Source organism: Hippopotamus amphibius, chromosome 11, assembly GCF_030028045.1.
Source record: "Hippopotamus amphibius kiboko isolate mHipAmp2 chromosome 11, mHipAmp2.hap2, whole genome shotgun sequence".
Taxonomy (NCBI): Eukaryota; Metazoa; Chordata; class Mammalia; order Artiodactyla; family Hippopotamidae; genus Hippopotamus; species Hippopotamus amphibius.
In genome coordinates, this window is record NC_080196.1 from 37,748,865 (window position 1) to 37,765,821 (window position 16,957).

At 48.5% G+C, this 16,957-nt stretch overlaps 1 protein-coding gene across 1 annotated transcript in view; it reads left to right on the forward strand.

The window, feature by feature from the left end:
- Nucleotides 1–16,957, forward strand: part of KIF6 (kinesin family member 6) — a 363,044-nt gene that overhangs the window by 320,625 nt on the left and 25,462 nt on the right. Inside the window, exon 16 of the mRNA XM_057698188.1 lies at nucleotides 7,923–7,973. Coding sequence (XP_057554171.1) covers nucleotides 7,923–7,973 — 51 coding nt within the window. The remainder of the gene's footprint in view (nucleotides 1–7,922; nucleotides 7,974–16,957) is intronic.

Here is a 16,957-nt window from a genome sequence, read left to right on the forward strand (position 1 = left end):
CCATTTTTTGACCAAACAAGATTATGTATACCTTCCCCCCCCACCCCCCCCGCTCCTTTTTTTCTCCCTTCCTGCTGTGTTGAAGTGTTAAAATTTTGGCATTCCCTCTCTGCAACCCTCTCCCCTGCCTTTTTTCTGATTCTCTATTGACTTGGCTGCTATCATACATATTTTTATTCTTCTAGAGTTAAAAAGTAACTGTAACAATGTCTGTAGTTATTCCAAATCCATCCCCCTCCACCCACACCCAGGACTGTGGCTTGTTTTAACTCCCTCGTGGACATCCTCTCACCTTAGATCCAGTGTTACTACTGCTTAAAATTGTAGTTTTCATACACACACACACACACACACACACACACACGCGCGCGCACACACAGGGTGTTTATAGCAGCTACTTAAAAGTTTTACTTAAACACTCTATTCTTTTTTATGCTCGTTATTGTTTCTTTCATTCTCCATATTTCTCTGCGTTTACTTTTCTTCTTGCTGGTCATAATAATAATGATTGATACTTGTACAGTTCCTATTACATGCCAGGCACTCTTCCAAGCACTTTACATATGTGACCTAATTCAGTCCCCTCAACAGATACTGTCATTATCCCTGTTTCGCAGGTGAGGAAACTGAGGCACACTTCCCTGAAGTTGCCCAGCAAATGGCCCGGCTGGTCTGCAGACCAGGGAGCCTGGTTCCAGGGTCCGTGCTCTCTTGCCTGGCTGCCTCTCAGTGAGTCCTTTTGGAGAAAGGGGTGTGCGTGGTGAAAGCTTAGTCCTCTTATGAAGGGAAATGATTTTATTGTGTCCTCACCTATGAATGATAGTTGGACTGTGTATAAAATTCAGGTTGGCAGTTATTTCCCTCCATTGTCTCCTGGACCCATTGCTGTCACAAAGGCAGGGGCTGTTGTCTAAGTTGTTCTTTGCAGGTCCCCTGGAAGCTGGCAATAGGGGCTCTTTTTCCCTCAAGTTCTGCAGTTGGCACTATGACATGTCCGGGGTAGATTTATTTTTATTTATCCTGCTCAATGCTCAGAGTGCACTGTCAACCCAAGAGCTTATGTTTTTCTTCAATTCTGGAAAATCTCAACTGCTATCTCTTCAAATATTGCTTCTTCACCATTGCCTCATTCCCTTCTTCTAGGATGCTCATCAGACAAATGGTGAAGCTTCTCAATCTCTTCTCCGTGACTCTTTCCATTTTTCTCTCTTGCTTTCTGTGCTGTGTTTGGGATGAGTTTTTCTATATTAGCTTCCAGTTCACTAATTCACCCTTAAAATATGTCTCGTCTGGGGTTTAGTCCCTTATTCCTTCTATAATTTTTTTTTTGTTTCAGTGATTCTAGTTTTCATTTCAAAATTTCTTTCCCATCCACCTATTCTTATGTCATTTATACCTATTTGCTGCACGATTTCTCATTCCTTTTAAAGAAAACTTATGCCTGCCCCCATCTTTGAGTATTCTCAACATGCTTATTTTTTTTTCATCTTCACTGGAGTATAATTGCTTTACAGTATTGTGTTAGTTTCTGCTCTACACCAAAGTGAGTCAGCTATATGTGTACATATATCCCCACACCCCCTCCCTCTCGAGCCTCCCTCCCACCCTCCCTGTCCCACCTCTTGAGGTCATCACACAGCATGGAGCTGAGCTCCTCGTGCTCCCCAACATGCTCATTCTGGAGTCTGTCTTAGGGGTACAGACTGGCACATTCTCGATGGAGAACAGCGCCTAAAATTCAATATACTGCTCTGATAGGATGTGGCAAAGGAGTTTTCTCACAGCCTTTCAAGACTATGTGTTCAAGTATGGTCATCCCAGAGCTATTTCTGTTAGTGGGAGTGGGGGGCAATCTACATGTTCTAGCCTCAGGACAGGGAAATAAAATGGGGGGGGTGCTTGGTATGGAATGTATGTAGCAGTTATAAACTGAGAACGAGACGCACGTATAGCAAAGTATAGCAAAATGGGTATATGTCAAAAACACAGTGCTGACAAATTAGTAGGAAGTAGAATGAGATCTGTAGCACAGTATTACTTTCATAGCTTAAAAACTGCATAGAAAACATACAACGCAGGTTTTTTTTGTTATATGTAAGAATACAGACAATAAAAGGGTATGCATCAAACTAATTAGAATGTGTGCCTGTTGGAGGAAGAGCGGAACAGGAATAACGGGTGGGCCATGAGGCATGGGGATGAAAATGCGAGCACACGTGCGACACACACACACACACACACACACACACAGAGCTTTGCCCAAACTAACAAGGATGGTGTGCAGTAAACTGAAGAGTAAGACTAATTCAGCCCTCTCTGCTTCTGCATCAATAAATGTCTTTTTCTGCCTGTCCAGAAAACTACTTTTTCATCTATAACAAATTCATGTCCCAACGATTGATTTTGCTATCTGTTCTTAGCGTTAGATTTATTCGTATATTTTGGCATTTTGGTGGACAGGTTCATTTTTAATGAAAACCGTTTTGTTTCTTTATCTTTCTCCCAGTCCCTTTGTGCTCATCCCTCTCTGTCCTACAGACCCTCCAGGCCCCCAATCCAGAAGCAGCTCTAAGAAGGGCAATTTGGAGTAACTGCTCCTGGTAATATTGGGATGGGGCTGTGGGCTCCCGGCAGTCCTGGGATGGGGCTGTGGCCCATCTGGTAGAGAGTCGGTGGGCAGCTCGGCTCAGCAAGCAGAGCTGAGTTTGCACTTTCTTCCACCTTGGGCTTGCAGTGGGCCTGAGCCACAGCCCCAGGTGACATCAGGCAGCACGTGTTTTCCTCGGTCCCCTTTCACTCACAGGCTGGGTGGTGGGGAGTCTCTCCTTAACCTGCAGCTTCAAACCATGTCTTGCGTGGTGCACTTTCAGTCTCCCTCCTGCCTCTGGACCAGAGCCCTGAGGCTGAAGCCTTAAGCTCCACGTTCCATTTTGCATTTCTGTCCTGCTTCTGGTCTTCAGAAATATGTCTTGTAATCTAACCCAGCAAAGTGGTTCTTGCCTCAGTAGCTTCTCAAATTACACAAACAAGTTTAGATAAAGCCTGATGAAATATTTATTAGCAAGGAGGAGATGAATGTGCCTGATTTTAAGGCTTCAAGTGATTTACGTACTCGTTTATTGGAAATTCATCTAAGGATTGCACACTTAATTTATGCTAGGCCCATTCTTTTTACAAATAGCCTTACAAACAGCTTAGGGAATTCAACCTTTGGTAATCACAATCCTCTGTTCAGAGCACGGAGAAACTGGCTTCCATGTCACAGCCGAAATCGATGCTCCAAATTCAGAACCACTAACTAGACCTTCCCTTTCAAAGAGGCCCCTCAGGTAGGAAGTAGTCTGTGTATTCTCCCCACACCCCAATCCTGCTACTGAAGTTTATTTCGTTCGATTTTCCTAGGATACAATAGTAGTATAGTCAAATGGAAGAAGAGATTTTCACCTGGGTCCAAAGCACTTGGTAATGACCTACGACCCTGGACTCTAGTATAATTAGAACTCAGTCTGCCCCCAGCTCTACTCCCCCATTCAAGCCCTGCCTTCCAACCCCTGCCCCACACCAGTGTACACCTGGCCTCCTCCACCCTCTTGCCCCAACAGCTCTCTATGACTGGAATGCCTTTCCCAGCCCCTCCCCCGCCCTTAACCCCTCTGCTCTTTTTGGAATCCACTCAAGTCTCACCTTTAGTAACAATGCCTTTCCTGAGGCCACTAACCCACCTTTTCCTCCTCTCAACTTCCCTCTACCATTGATCGACACTTAGTCCCTTGCCCTTCAGGGCCTGTCATCTTACGAGCATAGCATCCTTCCAGTATGTCTGAAAGTGCCTTGATGCCTAAAGGTAGTGTCATGTGTCACAGATGCTGGTACGTTATCTCTTGATCCACCCAAGGGTCGTGAGATATAGTAAAGCAGATATTATCACAGTTATATTATTATTCCTATTTTTCAAATGATAAAATTGAGGCTTAGAGGTGTTAAGTAACCTGCCCAACTAGGAAGTAACAAAGTTGGGATTTGAACTTGACTCTCTCTACCTACACATTTGTAATTACTTTCTAGTGCAACCAAAATGGCAAAGAGGTTTGCTTCATCTCAGGTCCAACTGCAAGTGACTGGCTATCACAGCCCAAAGTGGTGGGTTGAAGAGCCAAACTCAAGCTCAGCAGGAAAGCAAACCATCCACAAGGGAGGAGCAAGGTCAACCATGGATTCAGCTTTTGAAAGGAAGAGCACGTGGGCCACCTGCTTGCCATCCCCGATATCATGCTCACTTTCTCCAGCTAGGATGGAGTCTTCTGTTCATCTGCATGTTCCAAAGCAGTTGGAACATAGTGCTTAACGTAGAGGAGGAGCAGTAAATAGGTGTCGCTTGACAGAAACATCAACATCCTCAATAAGGCACCACATCACGGAAGTTGCACAAACAGCTTGCAACAGCTGTACTGGGGGAGCCTAAGTGACGGGCTCAGCTCTGGCCCAGCTAAGCAGCTTCCACTTGGTGAACAATTTCAAACTAACATGCGCACAAAATAAAGTGTAGAGCTTGAGGAAAATTGTTTGATCCAGAAAACTGAGTATCAGTGTGAAAAATGCGTTTTGTTTCTGCATGATGGTAATACCTTTCACATGAACCACCACTTGGTACAGAGAAACTGTATACCAGGCAGCGCGCCACCTCCACAGACGCTGCACACGATTGGTTTTAAGGTCATGCCTCTCTTCTGGAGCTCAGTGTACCGCTGCACCCCTCGCTGCCACCCCTCCTCTGTCAATTATTGAATCCGAAAGGGAGAGAAGGTGTTTCTAGCATGTACTGTTGTAAATTACTGGAGACAAAATTACTAATTACCACCATTCTCCTACAAGCAGAGCGCTCCTCCCCTCCCCGGCTTCCCTCCCAGACCATCTCCTGCCTCGGGCTGGGAGTTCTGTTTCCGTTTCATCTCTTTTCCATACCTCGGGACAGGGCTGTGTCCAGGAACCCAGGCCAAAAGCAGCAAATTTATCACCGTGCTAATGGCAGCGAGCTGCATGCGGAGTGAATTGTGCAGTCCCCCTCAACTCCTTCTTTTGCCAATACCTGTGGAGCTGCAAGATCCAGCCGACTACAGAGACTGTTATCTTCACAAGAAGAATGGCTCTGTTGGAAAATGCAATTAGGTATCAGCCATAAGGATATTTTTAGAAGCTTGTTTGGGAAGATCTCAAAAACAAAAATTGCCATGTGGCTGGAGATGGTAGCCAATTGGCCAAAATTGAGCATCACTAAACACATTTTCAACCTACCATTATCAATATGCGGCGTCCTAACGACCCACCTCATGTCCGCATTGTTCTGTTTGTGGAGTTTATAGAACCTTCCATCCTGGTGGCAAACCGCCCCCCCCCCCTCTTTATTTTCATGGGCAGCACTTCCCAGGCTGGGGCTGTGGAGGATCCTCCACCCTGTCATTCCAAAGAGCCTCCCTAGGGCTTAGGAAAGGGGGCCTGGTCACTGCAGTAGGAGCAGGGGAAGCCACGACACACTAGGCTGAGCCCCTGTGGGGGACACGTAGCTGAGGAGGCACGTTGTCAGGGAGGCCAGCCTTGGAGGATGCTCTCTGGCAGCGAGGCAGGGTGGGGGGGCAGGCAGCCCCATGTGGGCACTAAAGGAGCAAGTCACTGTCCAGTCTCATTAGGAGGGAGGTACCCAGGCACGTAAGAGGCTCATGGCACCTGCGCCAGATACCCAGGAAACCAGCCAAGCACCCCGGTGGCCTTGGCGCTCCCTCCTGTGGGCGTGAGAAGGCCCTCGATTTATTCCTCCACGTGGAGAGAGGTGCCTAAATGGGCTGCTGCGTCTGCCGCAGCACTGTCGCCTTTTGTTTGAAGGCTTCTCCAAAGCTCGAGTCAGCAGTGTTTGAGGCAGACCGGAGCCTCAGCCCAGCACTACCCCGTGCCCCAGTTAGGGCCACGCGGGAGAAAGTGGGGACGAGAGCCCACCTCTGGCCGTGGCTGGGCTTGGGGTCCTGGTGGCTCCAGGCTCGTCCGGCACTCATCATCGGGCCAGGTTTCCACCTCCCCACCCACTTCCAACACATTCCCTGAGTTCTCACGCGCCCCCACTTGGAATAAGGGTGTGATGATTGCTTCTGCCCAGTTCTTGGCTCCCTCTCTGTGCGCAGTCCCCTCCAGGGGCCACGTGGAAGGCAGGGCAGGCTTGCACAGTGACACACCAGCAGTCAGCGGCCTCCGAGGTGGAGCTGAAGGAACCGAGGCTGTTTAACCCAGAGAGGACACGTCTAAGTGGAGAAACCATAGCATCCTGAGATGTGTGAAGGGGTCTCACTGCCCATGAGAGAGGATCCTTTTCCTTTGCTGTTCCAGAGAACACACCAGGTCCAAATAGGAAAATTACAAGGAATCAGGTGTCAATACCACATCAGCAATTCCTTATATACAATTTAACTAGTGGAAGAGCCTAGGTACATACAAGTCAGAGGTGAAATGAGCATTTCATTTTGTGAAAGGGATTCCTAAGTTGGGTGGGAAATCAAACTGAATGACCTCTGCCATCCCCCCCATCATAGTATTCTAGGATTGCCCTAGAAGTTTGGGGGATTGACAAGGTCTCCAGTGACCGCTTCATTGCAAACAGTTCAGGTGTAGCCTTTGAGGCATAAAATGTACTGTACATGAGGAAATGAAGCAATGAAGTTCCCAGGCTTCTTCAGAATCCCGCAGTGACCTGATCACATCTCCCAAATGGGACGTGCAATACAGACAGCGCTGACATTTTAACAAGTGTGCTGAGCCCTTGGACGTAAACAAACCCCGGGGCTGCTGTTGCAGCCATGCCTCAAGCACGGCATCACAGAGTTTCAGAGATGGAGGAAGAAAGCCTGGAGGTCATTTGGTCCCAGCTCCTACCGAGGGCAGGGATTCTCCGTCTAACAACCCAACAGATGGCTGTGCAGCTTCTGCTTGAGCACTTTCAGGAGGGAGCTCACTGCTTTGCCAGATTTAGTCCGTTTTGAGACAACTTAATCCACATGGAGACAGTCCTCATTGTGAGCTATTTCTTCCTCGAATTGAGGCCCAAGTCTGCCTTCATTCGACTTGACTTTTACCCTCAGCAATAGGACAAAAATAAATCTTTTCTCTCATCCATATAACAATGTTTAGATTTTTAAAGACAGCCATTGTCCCCATAACTCCAAATATTTTTTTTCTGCCTAAACATCTCCAGTCACTTTAACAATTTCTCACATGGCATGGTTTCAGAGCCCTCACCATCCCAGTTACCATCTTCTAAGTATTTTCTGTTTTACTAGTGTTCCTTACAAAAAGTAGCTGCTAGAACAAATAACCAACTGTGATCTCACAACCACAGAGTACAGTGGTGGTCTCACTTCCCTTGAATCCGCACACTATACCCTTATTAATGCAACCTGGAATCAGATGTGTTTCCTACCAAATGATCAACTGTTGCGTTCATATTAATGTTATCGTCAACTAAAACCACCATATTTTTTATCTGACACAATTTCTTATAGCTTAAAAGAAAAGAAGTGGATTTGAACGGGGTCCTATAAATTATTAAAAGATCAAGTCCTGCCTCCCCCTTCATTAACAATAGACACACAGAACTATTTAAGGGACTATAGTCCTAGCAAAATTATGAGTGACCGACTGAGATAACTGAACCCACAGATACTGACTCCAAAGGTGACGTGTGTGCTTATAGCGATGTGCCAGGGCCACAGCCTCTGCAGCCTCTTCTCCCACATGTCCAGGGCCTGCAGGGCGCTTCTTAGAAGCTACGCTTGTTCAGTCTTTCCTACTCTAATTTTTTTAGCTCACCGCGTGCTTCCGAGACCACGTCCTCCTCCAGCCCACTGGAGACTCACCAGTGGTTTCCTTTGTGTCTTTGACAGGTCGCCTGAAGGAAGAAATCACCCAGCGGCACATGCAGCAGGTAGCTCTAGGTAGGTACAAAGGGGAGCCTGCACGCAGATGGGGAAGGTGATACAAGCTGACCTGGTCTGGGAAACCCACGGCCAGCTGAAGGACAACCCATCCGGAACCCTCAGGAAGGTTAAAGGAGGGGAGGTTTGCTGTCAGCACAGCTTTCTTTGGACGCCCCTCCTCTCTGGGACCAGCCTCCCCCTCCCGTGCGCTTGCTTCCGGCTGTCAGCACCTGGCACCCCACCTCCCATCTGCTGCCTTAGCCTCTGAACTTTTCCACCCCACACCCCAACCTAAATTCACCCCCTATGTCCCAGTTCCTCAGGGTGCTACTCGGAGCTTTCTAGAACCATGACTAACTAGCGACTGGTGATGAAAACAGCTACCGGTCAGCTGAACTTTCTATGCACTGCTTTCCGTGCACGTCTCCTCATCCTCTCAACAGTCCTAAGAGGTCAGTGCCTTTTCCAGGTTAAAGTGATTCGATGACTTGCCCAAGGTCACAGGCTGGTAAATGTTGAGACTAGGATTTGAATCAGGTCTCTGAGTCCACAATGGGCACTCTTGGTCCCCATGCACTTTACTGCCCACTTCATACATTCATAATGCAAACACTAAACCAACAGAGTGACATTCTAAGAGGCTCGGGGCACCTCCTAGGCAGTGGGCATCTGCAGAAAATGCCACCTTGTGACATGTGACCCAAGGAAGTCACCCAGGAGGAGTGTGCAGCTCCCTGGAAGCCTGGTGGAGCAGGGCTCCTGGGCAGGGACCCCCATGTCCTCTCCAGCTAGCCTGGGATCAAGCCTTCCAGAGCTCTGATTAAATAAGCAAGTCACGTGTTCCAAACAGCGGGGTTCCCCCTGAGAGGGGTTGGTCCCTGGAACGACCTGCAGTTGGAGACATCCTGTACGCAGGATCTCTGGAGGGGAATGGAGTTGAGCCCCAGCGTCATGAAGATAAATTATTTAAGCCTAGCACCTTGGATTATTGGAAGGTTGGTTGTTTAGTTTTGGTCATAATGATGGTCATATCAAATAACTACTGATTACATCAGAAACATAGAACGAGGAAGCCTGAAACACACTGATGGTACCTGAGCTTTTCCCTGTTGGCCCTGGAACTAAGGGGTCAGGCAGATGTGCTGGGCCTGCCCTCCCATTGTCAGAGGCCTGGGAAGGAGCTTGGAGCAGAGATTCTGCAGAGCACCTTCCCCAACAGACAGCCAGAGCTGCCCGGGGCCCTAACTCATAGGGCCAGGCTTGGGAAGGGCACAGGGACCTCTGCTGGGAAGCTGTGCCGAGGTGCAGGTCGCTGGAAGGGGAGTTATCCTTAGGGCTGGCTGCCTCCGGGCCCTGCAGCTAACAGCTGCCACCTGGTCTCTTCTCCAGTCTTCATGATGCCTGTTGAATAGAAAAAATGATGTGGAAAATACCACTCAAGTAATTCCAAGGGCAGTTTTGCTCTAGGGGCTGGGGAGCCATTTCCATGGCTTGCCTGGCAAGAGGTGCAACCCTGTCTGCCCCCCAGTCCCAACCCTGCTGCATGTTTTCAACCGCAGGCTCCTTAATTCCTCTGTTCACCTCTCTGGGAGCCTTCTTCTGAAGTATAGCAGGTGTCAGGTTCAGCAGGGCCCAGCTTCACCCCAAGTAATCAGCAAACTTCAAATGGAAAGCACTTTGGCTGAAAGTCTAATTAAGAGCGTTTGAAATACCTATTTATTTTAAAAGCATACTATCCCAATTAGAGAAGTGTTACCATCTCCCAGCTGCCATTTTAAGATCAAATGCCACGTTTTATCCAGAGCTTGTCTGATGGGGCTTTGGACCCGCCGGTGCACATGTGTCCCACGGGACACATTTCAGAAGGGCCTTCTTCTCATTGAGAGAAAGCTCTCAATCCAGCAGATTGTGTACAGTGCCATCTCCTGCCCTAACCCCAGCCCTTCAGACTAGCCTTGGAGCTGAAGGCCAGGACCCACAGCTCCTGTAAGACCAAAACAGCTCGCTCGGTATATTTGTCTTCCTGACCTTCTGTAGTTTGGGCTTCAGTACTACACCTGCTCTCACCCTTCCATTTTGGTGGGTTTGTACAGTATTATGATTCCTTCTCCCTTTCTGTTCTGTGTCTTTGCTTCTTCTCCTCTCTACTTTCCCTCACCCTCCATTTCAAGTATTCCCTTTGATATTATTTCCTTCTTTTGCCCCCATGTTCTTAAGTTTCCATGAAAGTGCAGATGGGGTTGGTTGGTTGGGTTTGGGATTTGGGGGGGGTGGGGGTCAGGAATAATGAGAAAGTCTGAGCAGGAGAGGTTTTCTCGTGTACTTTGCATAAGAATATGTCTGTGTTTGTATGAGTAGACACATGCCCAAGAAAATTTGCAGAAAGGTAATCTCATGAAGCAGAGATTGAATGGTGAGGTGAGAGGCGCCGTGTGGAAGAAATGGTAGATTGATGGAGGAAGGTAGATCCAGTGACGTGCTAGAGCCACTTCCCCACATCAGGAGAGCGTGTTGCCATGTCAGGAATTTGGGGAATACTCAAAATGTATCATTTCCTGGTTAGTTTACTACATTTTACTCTTATCTCTGCTCATGAGGTTGTCTACGACGGCTGCGTCTGCATCCTGGAAACAGTCTCATGGTTTGCCCCTGTGCCTTTCTTCCCAATTCCACACTCAGTGACATCACACTGGCAGCTTGAGATCAGCCACGGTGAGAGTATTTACACCAAGGAAATTGGCAAATATTATAAACTGGGGCTTTCTTTCCCAGAGAGCTAGTCGTTAGAGGTTTTCCACCACACCCCTGGCACAGAGACAAGCACCTGTGGAAAGGCCCGTCCTGTGTGTGTGTATCTTTGCTTTTATGAAGACTTCTACTCCCCTTCCCGGCTGAAAATCTACATTATGGCTCCCCCTGCATTCACTGCCCACCCAAGGAACCCTGGTCCTTTTGAAAGGCAATGACCTGTGCTCGCTTCGGCAGCACACATACTGAAAGGCAATGACCAGGGAAACCAACAGAGATAGAGTGGGCCCGGAGAAGCATTGGGCCCAGTGGGCCCCCTCGATGTGACAGCCAGAGCTGGGCGGGGGTGGGTTCCTTAAGAAAATCGTCAATGACCAGTTCTAAGAATATCATCAACAAATGAGTTACTGGTGGACTTAGAGGAGGGCTGATTCCCACAGGCTATTTCAAGAAACAATAAAACAATATTATTTTTCAATTAAGCATCATTTGGCGGTGACACTAATTGGACTAGATCTAGCTAGCTGAGTTGAGGGCTTTGCTGAATTCAGCTGTGTGTGTTTTCCCCTCTCTGTTATGCTAGCTCCCCAGCGTGGTAAAGCATGGTCAGTGATGCAGCTGAAACTAATCAGCAAACGTTTCTCGAGTCCTTCCCCACCTACCGCGACTCTAAGCTCTTTACGTGTATTTCTTTCTTTAATGCTCCTAAAATCCCCATGCGGCAGATACTATTATCCTCACTTTATGTAAGCCCCCAAGGGATTAAGGTGAACCTACCCAGCTTTGCTCAGCTAAGGATGCCAGTGCAGACGCAGCTCGAGAGCCCATGCTGTAACCACCACACTGCACGGCCCTCAGCCCTGGGCTGAGTGCTGTGGACTCCACAGAGGGACAGGGATTCAGTGCCTGCCCTTAAAGGGGACATAGCCAGCACTAGGGGACATTATACATTAAAAAGGTAACTCTTTATCTAATTCCAGATTTAGACATGTATTATTCTATCCACTATCCTCTTTCCACTGTAGCCCCAAGCCAAGTCAGCCTTGACCTCCTCCACGCAGTCTCGCCTGCCCTCTTCTCCCCAGTCGGCTTTGTCCTCCAGCCTCATGCACCTCTGCTGAAGCACTGACCTTGTTTTGTAATTATTTAGTTCATAGCTATTCTCCGCGCTAAAATGTGAGCTTCTGGAAAGCTGGGTGCAGTCGAATTAATCTCTGCACCCCCGGCAGCCAGCACAGGCAATAAACAGGCCAAGTCAATGCTTCACCAGATGATTCCCAGACTCACACATCTTGCAAAAGTGTAGTGAGACATTTGAACATAAAATAAGTCCATTTAAAAGAAGTAGAAGGCGTAAGTGCTTTCGGACCCCACAGCCGAGCAGATAACAACACACGGGCAATAAATCCGACTCCGTCTTATCTAGCCACCAAGCAGAAAGAGGGGCACCCAGAGTTACACAGTTTTCATTTTCTGACAACAGGAAGCATGCTAATTTATCTGCAGAAATAGAATTTCTTCTGGAACTAAACACAAACCAGAATTTATCGTGAGGCCCCTTGTATACAGGACACTGAGTGACATAGTGAACGATGTCGTCAACTGCAGCTTTATAAAAGATACCTAGATGCTGTTCACCAAGGTGATTCTCGTATGGACCCTCTGTAAAAGCGAGAGGCCTGACGTTAGCGCGTAACTCATTGAGTGGCGATGTGCTCCCGGCGCTCTGCTTTCTGATGGCCTCACAGAGAAGGAATAGAACCCCGGCAAGCCACCCCAGGAACGGGGGCTGTGTCCTCTCTCTCGGGTGTCTCTTCTGAGCAATATCTGATCAGGGCCTAGCTCTCCTTCAGCTCACAATCAAAATGCTACCAAGTGCCTGTGATTAAAATTTCAAAGGCGCACAGCACTACCAAGCAGCATGTGAAATGTGGCAGGTGAGAGGGACCGACCGTCAGAGCTTCGGGAACTTAGCTGAGAGAGTGGTCCCCAGGGGTGTCACCGAGGCCGTGGGCCTGAGCTGAGCGTTAGAGAATGAGCAGGAGTCAGAACCGCAGAGAGAAGGGGGCGTGGGGGGAGTTGTTGCGGGGCTGGGAGGAGGCTGGCACGTGGGTGTGCATGTGCGTGCGTGTGGTGCTGTGTACACGTGTGGGGGGTGTATGTATACACAGTGTGGGGGGGTGTATGTATACGTACTGGGGGGTGTATGCAGTGTGTGTGTGGTGTGTGTGTGTGTTTTGTGGGGAGGATGACTTTGTGGGGAGTAGATTTGAAGTAGTCTAGTAAAAGGCTGAAATGGTGAGCTGGGCCCATTCATTGAGAGCCTTGCATCTGAGTGTTTCTCTCACAGGCATTTGAGGCACTGAGCGTTTTTGAGCAAGGAAGTCTTGGTCAAAGAGGCCTTTTAGGAAAAGAAAGCCCCAGGCAGTAGCTCACGTTCCTCAGCATTTGCTAACTGGCTGATGGGTAAATAATCTGCTCACCCTAAGGACCGCCCCCCCCCCCCCCCCAAGCCTTCACCGGGCCCTACGCTGGGCAGTTTCTCAGCTACACATGCCTGCAGCTCAGGCCCAGGAAGGGGGTGAGTACTCCCGGCCGTTTCTGAGTAAACCTGCCGCAGACACTGCCCAGCGAGATCTGGGGCTGCCCGAGGAGTCCCGCACTGACCACACACTGTGCAGAAGCAGCCCCTGAGAACAGTCCCTTGTGGCTGCAGTGCCACGTGGGGCCCTTGGATCACCACCGGGTAGTGCGCGCTACCTGACCTGAAGACCCGGCAGTGACAGCGCTGAATCCTAGCAGGGTCTTAAGGAGGGTCGGCAGAGGCACTGACCCTGAAGGCTCCCTGTTCTACCTCACTGTTCCAGCTTAGAGCGCTCTGAGAAGCTCTCTTCACCCAAACAGAGTTCCTGCAGTGACCTCTTGTGGCATCCCTGCTGTTCTCCAAAGACAGGCCGCCACCATTGCCACCTTCTCCCATTTGGTAGAAAATTGTTTAAGACTGAGTCTCGAAATGCTTCTTGGAATTCTGAGCCTAGGAGCCACAAATTTGAGAGAAGGCAAAAGGCCAGACTGTCATCAATTTATACAGCAGACTTGACTGAGCACCAGTATGGTCCAGACAGCATGTGAGACCAGGAATTCCTGGATGAGGAGAGGAACCACTGTTGGAGACAACTGGAAGGACCCTCCTGGCATCAGCCAGCCCGGAGGTTTTCAAAATGGGCTCTAGGGGACCCCATTCTGCATGAGCCCTTTGGGACTACAAGGTGAGGGTGAGGAGAGCCAAGGTGCAAATGGCAGGACCCTGGGATTTTCACCTGATTCAACCAACACAACTTCTGTTTCTCTTTTTGCCATTAAGCCTTTGTTTGAAGAAAAGGTTCTGCACTTTCGACATATCTTCCTCCCTTCAGAAATTGTGGCTCTTTCTAAGACATTTCCAAAGGCAGACAGCCCAAGCTTCCCTTCCCCAGAGCTATCTCAGTTTCCCTTGGGCTCACATGGAACTCTGCATATGCTTCTATAATAGAATTTATCACCTTGTATGGTAATTACTCAGTCTTTTACCCTTCTCCACCAACCCTGGGCACAGTGATTGGCACACAGAAAGTCCTCCATAAATGTTTGTTGAATAAATCAGTGATATCTAAGGGATCAGATTTTTGCCTTAAAGATTTACCAGCTAAGGGGCTCTGTGCCTAAGTTCCAACATCTGTAAAATGGGGTGGTTGGATTCAGTGATATCCTGTGCCCAGCAGCCCAGCATAGTCCCTAAGACTTTGCTGGCATCTACTGATCCCTTGTTGAATGAACAGATGTGTCTAGCACTCCTCAGCCCTCAAGTGCCATGACGGTACCTCTTTATGAATGCAGAGTTCCTTAAGACATGCATAAAATACTCACAGCCTTGGCAAAGAGACACATGAGAGCTTGGATAGGTTAGAAATATTTCCATCCTACCTGAAATGAATGATCCAAATGCTGGCCCTTTGGAGTAAGGGAGAAACTAAAGGAAGCAACTGCCCCAGAGGCTGAGATGGCATCTCCATCGGTTCCAAAAGAACTCAGGTGGCTCTGTAAGACCACTGATGACGTCTCACCTCCTAAGTTGATTCTAACCCACAGGTGCTTGTGAATATAGGGTCAGCTCTGGTGATACAAAGTCCTTGGCGAAATTTCCAGGCTCAAGATGGAGGCTGGGAGTCTTACGGAGTCCCCACCCCATTCCCCTGCCCAGTTCCCAGCTGCCGAGGCTCCAGACCCTTCGAGTAGTCCCAGACTCCCTCAGCAGCCATTCTGGAGAGCGGAAGGCTGTGGGCATCAGCCCCGGGGTGAGTCTTGAACTGCAACCATGGTTTAGTAAAACGAGCACTCGCTCTAGAGTCAGGAGAACCTGCTTGACGGTGCCTCTGCCATTCGCTAGTCATGTGACCTTAGCCCATTAACCTTCCTGCATTTCCGTTTCCTTGTCCATAAGAAAAGAACCTCTGCTCCCCAGGGCTGACGTCAGTGCTGAGCGAGGTGTATATGTGATAGAGCCGAGGACAAAGTGGTGCTCAGTGAATTGTCATGAACTCTGACTCTGGGTGCCAGGAACGAAATGCCCAGGCAGTGGGCACAGCCCCTGGCCAAGAGCTACCACAGTCCTGGGCTACCAGCACCGGTTGACATAACTAGTAGAGGTCACCATGGTCCCAGTCACCACGTCTCTCTACCCACATTTGCTCACAGGCTCTATAAATCACTCTTCTTTGCAAAATTACATCTGATATCTGCAGTATCTAGAAGACATGCAACCCTCACCACCTGGCAATTCCATGCTTAGGAACGTACACCCAAGACAGCGTCACATATGTGCCTGAGGACGCACTCATGGCAGCATTGTTCTTATCATAGCAGTCAAACGAACAAGAACCAAGACAGGAGACCACCCAGAGGTCCCCCGTAGTGGGTGGTTAAGGAAGCGAGAGCTGTGATACAGTCATACAATTGGAAACTGTAGAGAATTCAACACAGATAAACTAGACTTTCATGTACCAATGTGAATTCGTCTCAAAAACACAATGGTGATTGAAAGAAAGAAAATTGCTGAAGGATATCCATGGACCCATACCATTCATATAAATTCCAGATTTTTCAATACTCTTTATTGGGGGGTAAGGGAATGGGAGCTTTGGACATAAATACAGAAAGATGCATAAAACATACACATACAGGTGTACAGTCCAACAAACGGTTATAAAGAGAACACTGCCACCTCCTAAGTCAAGAAATGGCTAAGTAATGTTTACCGGGCATTAAAGATACAGAGCATGAATATAAAAGCATGGAAGGTTGGGGCTTCCCTGGTAGCGCAGTGGTTAAGAATCTACCTGCCAATGCAGGGGACGCAGGTTCAATCCCTGGTCCGGGAAGATCCCACATGCCGCGGAGCAACTAAGCCTGTGTACCACAACTACTGAGCCTGCACTGTAGAGCCCACGAGCCACAACTATTGAGCCCAAGGTGCCACAACTACTGAAGCCCGCACACCTAGAGCCTGTGCTCCGTAACAAGAAGAGCCATCACAATGAGGAGCCCGCGCACCGCAAGGAAGAGTAGCCCCTGCTCTCCGCAACTAGAGAAAGCCCACGCGCAGCAACGAAGACCCAACGCAGCCAATAAATAAATAAATAAATTTAAATAAATAAATAAATAAAAGCACGAAGGGAAAGCTGTGCAGCCCCATCAAGATAGTGGTGTTACGTTCAGGGAGGGAGGGAGGGTGGGGGACGGGGGAGGGCACAAAGGAGGCCTCCACCAACCTCGCACTGTTCTAGCTCCAAAGCCAAAGTCTAAAGCAGCTGTGGCAAACTATCCAGATTTTCCAAAATACGGAGGGGGTACATGGTGTTATTTATATCATTCTTTGAACATTTTTTTGTGTTTGTAATGGTTTATAATAATTTCCATACCTCTACGAAGGACTAGATTCCAAGGGTTCAGAAATCAAACACGAATTACTGTTCTCATGGAATCACTGTGACAGTAGAAATGGTAGCAAAAAGTGAATCCCAGTTCAATTCCGATTCATCTTCATTTTCCTCACGACCATTCACGTCAGGATCATTTTACTTCAAGATGAAAACAAAGTTTACCACCGCTCATTTTCCCCTCCAGGTGCCTTGTATTCTCTGGGAGGGACTCACAGCTACAGATGGTCTGCCTGCATGTTGAACGATACAGGGGAAGCGCCTGTGAAGGCTACTCTT